Here is an 11,369-nt window from a genome sequence, read left to right as displayed (position 1 = left end):
GCATCAGTGCTTGAAGTCACTAACTTCTAGCCTGAGCCATGTTGGCAGATGCAGACTACCTGGTTGGGGTCCGCGTGACTATCGTAACCAATAATTGGAGACTCTAGGTGACATGGCTCAGAATCGATCACAATGGCGTAGGTATATACACTCTTTATCTTCCCTTAAACCTTAAGATTAAAATTGCTTCATATCTCTCTTCCTTCCTGTACTATATCCTTATATACAACCTTTCTTTATATACTACCACCACCACTAAATTAACTACTATGAATCCGGTGTTGATCTTGTTGTGCTCACGAGGTATGGCAACTTGGACCGATGCATATATGTGCCTGGTCCTACGTTGTAGCTGACTGACTGACTGAATAATACAAATAACCGGTCGTCATTAGATTTTACTATAATTTACATATCTGTTTATATGAAAATATTAAGCCAATCAAGGCAATTTACCAGTCAATAATCACAGTTAAATAGGTGGTATAACCATACATAATGGGTAAAAAGTACAAATTGTTAGTAATAATACAAGTAAACTAGTAGTGATAAGAATAACAAAATAATAAAAGTTGTGGTCAATAGTTCGACATAATAAGGTCAAACTTAGATATGTACATTTTAAAATATTAATCAGAAAACTGTCGAAATTACGTAATAAGAGGTGTACAAAGTTACATAGTAGATCGGATAAATAGATGTTCATCCAGTCATGTAATTACACTTCTAGTTCAGATGGACTTTCCGACAAATCCAGTGATTGCCACTAGCCAGACATGATCAAAAACGGTCTTTCACAACTTACTCCACATAAATGGAAATCCTAATTTGTGATAGTAACTTTTTGTTGGAATAAACCCTAATTAATAGGTATAGAAAGTGATCCTCACCCGAATCTCATTCAATAGTTTCTACTGGTCTGTTTGTTAATAATAATAATTTAAGCGGTACCAAAAGACGTTCGTTGGAACTTATTATAATCACTCAAAACAAAGCATCACAGTAACATCTGTTATTGATTTATACACGTAGAATTCGTCTGTTCAAATTATTGTTAATGTATAGTCTATAGAATTTTAATCTGGTAAGTTAATAACTTTCCAGAGGTCGATCGCCCACGCATTTATGTAACTGTTTTGATGAAGCCATGTGATAGTTTGGTTAGCTTAAAATGCTGCAAGAATGTCCAGTCACCTGAATATAAATATAGGTAAGAACAGTTACATGCTCTTATTAGTGGCACGTACTCCAAAACTGGTCTATGGTAGTGCCTTGATTAAATTGTGTTGTGGTTTAGATCAGTCGTTGATAGCTTCAACTCGGATGCCCAAAGCCTGCTTGGATCCCGATCTGCTTAACATTCGGCAATAATATCTAATAGGGGATATGTATAGGACGCTACAGCCTGCTGTCACTGACATAAATATTAGTAGATAATTATCCCTATCAGATTGTCACTAAGTTCTATATCTGAATGAAATATCTCATTTTATCTGATCCCCTTTGGTTAATATGCAGCAGTAGCCAATTACTACTAAACTATCAGTAAGGTGAGCGTCACTGACAAAGTAAACTCTTATGTAGTATGGTCCAAGCTGCATTTGAAGTGAGGGCTACGAGTACAGCCCAGTCGCCCAAGTTGAGAACTTAAACGATTTGCCCACAGACAGTAAGCAATTCATTTATACATTTGTTCACGAAGTGCATTTTTTCCCTAACTTTTCCTTCCTTTACAGAATCTGGAAATAAACATCGACGAGAAGCTAGAAAGAGTTTCAGAAGAAGAGATTTATAAGCTCCAGCAAGAACAGACAGCCTCGCGCAAAGAACTAGCCAAGAAGCGAGCTGAACTATTCGCGATACGTGGATTAGGTTTCCCTGACTTAGATATAATGTTTGACGACACGTAGTCGTTGCACATTTTTTATCATGCTCATTAAGTTATCGCAAGTTGCATGGTTTATCGATGACGGATAACAAAACATTGCTTAAATCAACTATATATATGTTTACGAATAATCTCCATATATATACAGAAACTTATGAATTAAAAAGTGTATTTTTCAAATTATTAGTACAGTAGTTTTTGTGACAAAATGACTCCAAGTAATGATATTACCACAGTTTGAGATGCTTGCAACAAATCAAATATATCCTTGGGATTGATAAAAATACACTGCTTATAAACGTTAGTTAAATTAACTTCCGTGAGGTTTATGTTTACAAAGGTGAATGTTGGTCGGAACAACGGTATTTATTACTTTACCATGATCAACATCTCATTCCATCAATTTTTATTAGTAGCCCAATGATGCCCTCTTTGTAGTGCGCCAATAAACACAAACTAGATGTATTTTTACTGATTTCAAGATAGTCACTTGGTATACGGATATGGGGTTCGACTAAGGATTTTTGTGCGGTCACTGCCTTGCATTAGTTATGCATCGTGCACTCATCATTGAACGTCGTTATTTCAGCAAAGTATCCCCACCGTGAGTGGATTGTGTTTGAATCTGGTCAGGACCTATACATTCTTTTAATGGCATATATTGCTTTACAGATAAATAAGTGTAGACACTAATAGACTGTTGTGTTTAGTCATCGGTAAGTAGAAAATTTAATAACACATTAGTTTTGTAAGCTGTGTATTGTAAGATCTTAATGTATAACACAGATACATCTATAAAAAATTACATTGAATTCAATCACAATTCTATGCGAAGCTTAAAAACAATAGATCTGAAGCCGCAGGAAAAATTTGAAAAATCAATTACAGTAAAGTTGTAATCAGATCCCAACTCCCGTAAGATTTGCGTCCAGTTGTTGAAGATTCGGTAGAGATAATAGTATTTTTCGTCGGTAATTAGAGTCATGTTTTGTACGGTCTGTGCTTAGAAAATAGATTGGATTGCGCTCCATATACAAAGTTCGTAGCTTTTTTAATACACTTAACTTTCCTAGCTGCTCCCAGTCAGATATCTTATTGTCATTGCACCAAAATTCTTCTAGATTTACCAAATTCGACATGTTTTGAATCTGCGATATGAAGTTGTATGCCAAGTCTAAAATTTGTAACTTTGATAATGTTTCAAGGCCTTCAATTTCTGTTATCCCATTCTCGCTCAGATATAGTTGCTCCAGATTAACAAGACTCGCTAATCCATTTATTTTGGTGAGTCTGTTACCCTATATTATCAATTAAATGGAAGATGAAGACAAATAAAAAACATTAGTAGTCTGACAATCATTAAAGGGATACTTGGTGAATCTTGTAATACTGCTTCCTTGTGACGTTATTTTGTAGAAACTGAAGCTTTGCCTTCGGTCAACTAGAACAAGTTTGAGAATTACAAGCTCAGTATACACAATCTAGATAGTTTTATACTCATGGGTGCTCGATTATTGTCCGCTAGTGTTATGATAAGGGTTTCCTTAAAAATGAACTTAACCATATAGCTACTACGAATCATATTTTGGAAAAAGTCAGATAAATTGTTTAATTTCGAGTGAGGGCTGTTACTCTTACATTACAATGATCGAGTCGGACAGCACTATTTAGAATGACTGTCTCTTAATTTGTACTATCTCACTAAGGTTGGACAGAACTTCCATTAGTGGCGACTACAAGTGATATGATTTTAACAACAAAGTCAATATTTTGGTCGTAACTTGATACAACATTGAGATACTAGAGGTTTAGTGTCTATTTAGAGAAGGAAAAACGCTACTACGACAATGTAGCCGGTTTTAAATCGTGTCATATAAAGCCCCCTTGAGTTATGACTACAATTAGGAGATTTGCGCTTTTGGACACAGCGCGAACTAGTAGTCAACATCTCCATGGATGTGTTTCAATATCCCCAACCTCAGCTCTTTTAACCCCCCTCTTATGTAGACAAGCATTAAGAGATAGGGTAGATGGTGGCTAGACACACCAAGTCAGTCATTAAATGCTTGCGGCCTCTAATAGGTTTTCCAACCTTACTCGTTATTACATGAAACAACGGACTTCGGCGTAGTATAGTCGCCCATGAAAGAAATGGGGCCAGAGGAAATAGGGGAATAATGCGGATGGGAGAGATATTGGGAAGGGTTTAACTGAGGATAAGATTAAGCGCGGTTAGAAGTATGTGGGTGACCGACACGTTCTGGTCCGTTACTTCTTTCTGTGGAACCTAGAAAAAAGATCAACAGTGACGGTTTTGTTAAATTGAATGCGAACACGGACCCCAACGGACGAGTAGTTGAATTAGACCACGTATTGTTTTTGTAAATGTTTCTTGACGTGTAAGCTCTGCACTTTTAGAGTTTTCTCGTCGGATAACCATAGTAGTAAGAATAGTATGTCATAGTTAAGGTCAACCCACTGTGAAAGCGGAGGATTTCTAGGGGTCCTGGTTATCTATGAAAAGTACCTTACTACATCAATAGTACGATCTCACTCGCGGATTCTAGATTTGCTGCTTTTTGTGCTATCCTCTATCCAACCTGTTTGGAAGTTTTCAGTTTCATTTGTAGAGAATTTTACGAACACATTTTTGCATTTGTGACTTTATCTACTTCACGCCCACCTGTAAGATTGTTTGTTTTGAAAGCTTGTATAAGCTATACTTCAAGTCCAAAATATGTCTTGGTGTATGTAATATGAGCAAATATACTCACCTGAATGCTAAGAATTGTTAGATTAGTCAAGTTATCCAAGTTTTCAATTGCTGGTATTTTGTTTTTACCACAATAAAGTTGAGTCAGTTTTTCCAATTCATCCAAATTTTCTAACTTTCTTATTTTGTTTGAACCAAGTTCCAACATTTCTAGGTCTTTCAAATTGCTCAGGTTCTCTATTTTTGAGATATGATTGTTTACGAAATAGAGTTTCCGGAGATTACTTAGATTTTCCAAATTTTCGATACGTTTTATCCGGTTAAAGCTCAAATCAAGATTAGTCAGCTTTATGAGACATTCTAGATTTTCAATCTGAAAGGAAGATACATGGAAGCGTCACAAGACTTGTCATAGTAAGGCTTATAATAGCGTTACATGATTGTATTACGGATTATATATTTAACTTGTAACAGTTTGAATCGAAATTAAGTCTGTGTTCATTTTATCCGTTTATGATGACAAACTTTGTAAACATGATGGTGAGGGTGAAGGCAATCAAATAATAGTAAATATGGCGATTGTAATAGTACTGAGGAAACTGGCGGAAAAAGAACGAGTATGTAGAAAACATTCGTCATAAACAACGAAATATCATTTACATCACCTGATAATTAACCCTTAATTTTTGTTGTCTTGTAGATCTTATCAGTCAATAACTTCATTTTGTTTAACCACTTGAAGTTTGACCTGATCAGCTTCAACGTGCGCAGCGGCCGAGGATACGTAAAGTGCTTTAAGCAACTTATTCGTTGAAGGTTTACGAGATCCAGCCGACAAGTGCATTTAACTTTAGTATACTTGAGGATTTATAGATGCTCAAAAATGAGTAACGTGATTTTAACATTGACCAGTAAAGACTGATTGAATAACCAAGGGTTTGGTAATAGGTTTCGAAAATATAAGGTATATATGCCAACTATCTGCAGTCTTCGGTAACTGTCTCAGACTAATCACATATTGTCGTTTCAGGAATACGATTAGAATATAACATGGGTTCTCGATTGTTAAAATAAGTAGGGTCAAGTACAGATATCCTAATTAGAGTTAGGAATACTAGTATGATCTGCGATTGGAGATCCTGACTGGAATGGGTTGAAATTGGTCACCCCAAAATAGGGAGATTGGGCAGTGACGTAACTGCTCTAATTAGTTAGCCTTATCTAAACCTTGAGACTAAATATTATTCTAAACTTTTCAATCTGTCTCCTAGTCTTGACTGTTTTTCCCTCACTATATTTTATATATTTAGTCCTCCACCGTGAGTGATGTCATTTCGACTCCAAAATCTTCATCCCGCTGATTTGCAGTGTGGTGACTGGCGACGATACATAATCAGTCTTCAGTAATAAGGATAGGAGGTCTAGTGACCTATTTTAATCTTTGCAGTTTGTTACACTGTGGAGGTCCAATCTCGTCTTGAATATATCAACAGAAGGTGCTGATATTACGTGTTCTGGTAGAGAATTCCAGTAATTCACTACTCGGCGCGAGAAACGAAACTCCAGACGTAGACGATTTGATCTCGGTTTTTGGACTTTCTTCGAATGTCCTCTCAAATGACCAGCCCTAGACGGGAGGAAAAGATAGGACATGTTAGTACCAAGGTCATCGTTCAGGATACGATATGCCAATATTAGATCACCCCGTATTCGCCTGTAAGATAACGGAAATAAGTTGAGGTGTCTCAGTCTGTCTTCATAAGATAGGCCTTCTACCATTTTTGTCCCGCGGCGTTGGACTCGTTCCAACATATCCGCCTCATATTTGAAACAAGGACTCGCTGCTTGAATCCCATATTCCAAATGTGGCCGTACGAAAGTTGGGTATAATAATCTAAACATTTCCCCATCCAGATACCGGAAAGATCTACGAATAGACTATAATACCCTATAGCCTTTTGCAGCAGCAGCCTTATAGTGACTGGTTGTTTTGAGATTATTACTTAGTATGACTTCTAAATCTTTATAGTTTCTTACTTTGGGCAACACTAGTCCACATATTGTGTAGTGATACGAATCATTGTAGTTATTTAATTGCATAACTACACTTTTATTAGGGTTTACTTCTAGTGACCACCCGTTCATCCATGCCACTAATGAGTTAAGATCTTCCTGTAAAACTATTCTGTCTAACATGCTATATATGGGTCTCCAGATCTTAATATCATCGGCCAATAGTAGGACGGATGACTTAGCTATAGCTGGTAATTCATTTATATAAAGTAAAAAGAGAAGAGGACCTAAAATCGTACCTTGGGGGACGCCACTTTTTACTGGTTCCCACGATGAGAGAGCCCCATTTACTCTTACCCGTTGTCTCCTTTCATGAAGAAAGTCACTTATCCAGTCTATGACTGCATAATGAATTCCAAAACTTTCTAGTTTCAATTTAAGACCAGAATGGGAAACCTTATCAAAGGTTTTACGTAAATCTATGAAAATGACATCTACAGGAATATTGCGATCTTTTGCCTCAGCCCAATCTTCTCTTGCAATGAGAAGATTTGTCAAACATGATAGACCATGATAGATCATGTCTTTCCACGTAGTTTATAACAGCCATCCCAATAATTTTTCCGTTAGTTTTACAACTGCACTAGTTAAGCTGACGGGTCGATAGTTACTAACTAAATCCCTACTCCCAGCCTTATACACCGGACTGATTATTGCGTCCTTCCAGTCTCTGGGCAATCTGGACTGCCGTAGGGACATATCGAACAGTATCGCTAAGGGTTCAGCAATAACATCTGAGAGGGCTTTCATAATCCAAGGATGAATATCATCAGGACCACTAGACTTATCAGGTTTGAGATGCTGGAGTAGGCTTAAAACAGTTTCTTTCTTAATAACTACAGGGTCCATCAACAAGTCGCCACAATCACAATGAATAGGTGATCGTTCCTCATTATAGGTAGAAAAAACTTTACTGAAATATTCCGAAAAAGCTTCCGCTTTTTCGGTATCATTTCTTGCCAAACTTAACGGATTTTCTTGTATCAAAAGTGATGGTATTCCATCACTTCTCTGAGTTCGCCTCTTTATATACGAGAATAACCGTTTTGGACTATGTTTGCAATCCCTAACCAATTGTTTTTCGTATGACCGTCTAGTCCTACTAATTAACGCTTTACAATTATTTCTAATCTTACAATAACTAGATCCGTACTGTTCTAGGCCAGTAGAGATGAACATGTTCCAGTGTTTTTTCTACGCATAAGGAGTTTCTTAACTTCTTTATTTATCCACGGTGGACTATTGTTCGGTCAACGTGGCACCAAGTACGGTATGAACGGGGACGTGACTGCACTAAACTTGCCTTTAAACACAGTCCACGCCTCGTCAACTGATGAGCTAGTATCTACTGACCAATCTATCTTAGTAGCACAATCCTGAATGGCTGGTATGTTAGCTCTCCATATGTTTGGGCGAGGCTTAATCTGATCGTATATCATGTCGCTAGCTCTAAACGTGAATGATAAAACAGCGTGATCGCTATTTACTAACGGGGGAAGAATATTTAGGTTGGCAATATCCTCAGTCTCATGGGTAATTACCAAGTCCAACAGAGAAGAACCTTGGTTTACACCAAAACGTGTAGGTTTGGATACATGCTGTACTAATGCATGTTCCATTACTGTTTCCAAGAGCCTGCTATCAAATGAGTTTACAGAGCATTTCGTGGTCATCTCAGTCCAACTAATGTCAGGTGCATTAAAGTCTCCTAATATCAAGCATCTGTTATTTGCACTCCATAGCCGAATGTGCTCTAAAATAAAGTCGTCAGCTAAGCAGATTGGGCTGCAATAGATGACACCGAGTGCAAATGTACAACATCCGACAGTGAGCTCACAGCTAATGACTTCACTAGTTCCACTATCATGGGATTCGCAGACGGAGGAGCGGATATTTATACTATTGGCTATGTATAGAAGGACGCCAACTCCTTTCCTGCATCTATGTCTATCACTTCTTAAACAGTGATATCCGGATAATTCTGGGGTGATATCGAAGTCATGGACTAACCAAGTTTCCGTCACAGCTACAATGAGTGGCCTTAATTTGTACACTAATGCTCCTAGCTCGTAGAATTTATGTCTTAGACTACGGGCGTTGGCATATAAAACTCCTAGGGAGAACGACCTATCCACACAGGCCTTGGTAGCATTCGCTTCCAAGACCTGACTATTCGAAAACCCGCTAATCGGAGATTTTCTTCACCGTTTTGTCGACGGGTTTCTAGTTCAGCTAGTGCCGTTTTCCTTTTTATTCTATCTTCAAGAGACACATCCGGTCTAATTCGAATGTCAGAGTTGTCGTGACTTCGAGCGTTACTTAACAGAAGATCACGTTGTTTCTCCGACCCTAAGATTACCTTAAGGAGTCCACACGGTCGGGGTAGAACACTGTCATCGGCCCTTTTACCTATTCTAACTAATTTTTTGACCTGAACACCTTTAGTGTTATCTGGTAATATGCTACGGATATACTAGGATGATGTTCTGCCGTCTTATCAGAGTGCGATAGTGCATTGAGTGACTCAGACTGCGAGTTCCTCAATGACTTGTCAACCAAGTGTGCTTTATCTTTAGCTTTTTTTCCTTTTCTTTTCCTCCTTACTGCGGTCCATTTTTCGTCATTCAGGACAGCTGCATCGGGACTATTGGGGACGGTGACGGTTCTATCCGGGTCCTCAATTTCTACTGAAGATGCATGATTACTCATGTCAATACCATGTGGTGATTTACTCCTCGTTTGTTGTAACGGAAGTTTCACTTTGTCATTAATTAGAGTAGGTTGTTTAGCGCGTTTTGTAACAGCACTTACAACACTGACACAGTCTTCACCGTCAGTACTTGCGTTACTAGCGCACCCACTATCGTTCTTTTTACAGGCTAGAGCCAATAGGCTCATAGCCTCCCGGATTAATATCGTCTTGTTAGTACAGCAGAACATACAAAGCCAGTGCGAGTTAGGCTTAGAGCATCTTTTGTATGCAGCTGGACTGAGACGGGTACACATCTTGTGGAACCACTTTCTGCATTCATCACACTTCATCCCTTCATCTACGGGGAACAAACAGTTTGGCTGTCCACATTTGAATGCACTGCCAACCATTGTAATCAGATTAGGTTTAAAACACAATATGATCACAATAATAACGTGTCAGAGTATATGCAAAAAAAGGAACCACGAGACAAAGTTTTCAATAAAATTTCAAACCTTAACTGAATAAATTCAAGTTAAAGTAGACCAAGAATGCTTTTGATGCAACAAATACACAAAAGCAACGATAATCACAAGTATGAAAGTCACTGCCCTTTTTGAAACGCGCGGTTGAGTCAGGTCCTACGTTTAGGGATATAAAAGGTCTTTTAATCAAATGTTTAATAAGCATACTCATTACTGGTAAAGATGCTGATCGTTCCTAGTAGACAAGACACTGCTGCCAAAACCCAGGTTGTCAATCTGACAGCATTGATTTTGAGAAACTACACATTTTAATTCTCAGGAACACTTTTAGTACAGATTGGAAGAGATATTTCTAGTATTACTTGAATGGGTAGTGACAATGAGTCCCAGTCACCATATTAATTCGATTAACTCAATGATAACAAGGTAAAATATGTTAGTTTGAGGTGTAACTGGTTCTCTGGTAGCACTGACGTATTATTTGTTTGGTAACACTAAGCTAACCACTTTCACGACGAGTTAATACGTATGTGTAACCAGCGAGTGGGAAGACCAGTCCCATGTATAAACTGATGGGCAACAATATCTTCCTAACCAGCAAGTTAACAGTAATTTCAGAACAATTATATATCGTATACTGTAGACCTATAACACTGTTACAAATTACACTGGAAGAAAAAGGTCATTCAAATTTAATTGTAAAGTTTACCTTGGTGATTTGGTTATCATAAACGTCCAGATCTTCAAGGGTTTGAGAGATAGGCTCGAAGTTTTCCAACTTCTTCAATAAGTTATTTCGAAGACATAATAGGCGAACATTTGGGAACCGGTCCAGTCTACTGATACATTTGATTCGGCAATGTTCAAGGTATATCTCTTCATCGTCTGCGTTAGGTACATCAACCTCATCAATTTCGAAGGCATCTGACTGTTGCTGATCCGCGACCCCGTCTTGAAGCTGAGGTTTACTCTGGTCATCCATCAGAAAATCACCAAGTGCGTTATAATGAATTTCTATGACCTGTAAATGACTCGCAACATTAAGTATTCAATGTGAAGATAACAACTGATCAATAACAGTCCGTTAAAAGGACATAACATTGGTGCAGCGGTATAAAATTACCGCTCTCTGTTCGGCGACCTTGAGCTCCTTCAAGGCGGTCATTTCATGGTTGAAGTGTCCTAGGTCGCTGAGATGTTTGTAGGCCATCCCAATTCGGTAGTATGTTTACATTTAGAAGACATGTATATATCGGAAAACGATGAATATCGCATAATTATGTGTTTTCATATACCTTTCAGCTGAAGAAAACCTTTGAGTCGCACTTTTAATTGTCGAACTATAGCTAGTAGCAGATGGATTTGTAGATTTCATTCCTTTGTAACTGTCAAAATTTCCGTCAGCTTTCTCGGTAGTGATGTAGCGTTAAATACTCCTGAGAGTATTTCGACCGACTTAACTGATGCTAAACTCCGTCTTGGGCCCTCCTGCGGTTACTGCCGGTCCCAAGCCCGGAT

General features: G+C 38.1%; 2 protein-coding genes across 2 annotated transcripts in view; one reads left to right on the top strand and one right to left on the bottom strand.

Moving 5' to 3' along the window:
- Window positions 1-1,910, top strand: part of Smp_046030 (hypothetical protein) — a gene marked incomplete at both ends in the record, with an annotated part of 22,796 nt that extends 20,886 nt beyond the window's left edge. Inside the window, one exon of the mRNA XM_018789583.1 lies at window positions 1,737-1,910. Within this exon, the coding sequence (XP_018655011.1) occupies window positions 1,737-1,910 (174 nt within the window). The remainder of the gene's footprint in view (window positions 1-1,736) is intronic.
- A 718-nt stretch (window positions 1,911-2,628) lies between these two features.
- Smp_046020 (putative protein phosphatases pp1 regulatory subunit) lies at window positions 2,629-11,010 on the bottom strand. The gene is made up of 3 exons (XM_018789582.1): window positions 10,561-11,010; window positions 4,663-4,974; window positions 2,629-3,186 (listed from the first exon to the last, which is right to left on the bottom strand). The coding sequence occupies exons 1-3, from the start codon at window positions 10,831-10,833 to the stop codon at window positions 2,788-2,790; spliced, it is 984 nt and encodes a 327-aa protein (XP_018655010.1). The 5' UTR covers window positions 10,834-11,010; the 3' UTR covers window positions 2,629-2,787.
- Between the last annotated feature and the right edge of the window lie 359 nt (window positions 11,011-11,369).

Source organism: Schistosoma mansoni, chromosome W, assembly GCF_000237925.1.
Source record: "Schistosoma mansoni strain Puerto Rico chromosome W, complete genome".
Lineage (NCBI taxonomy): Eukaryota > Metazoa > Platyhelminthes > Trematoda > Strigeidida > Schistosomatidae > Schistosoma > Schistosoma mansoni.
This window is presented reverse-complemented; position numbering and strand designations above follow the sequence as displayed.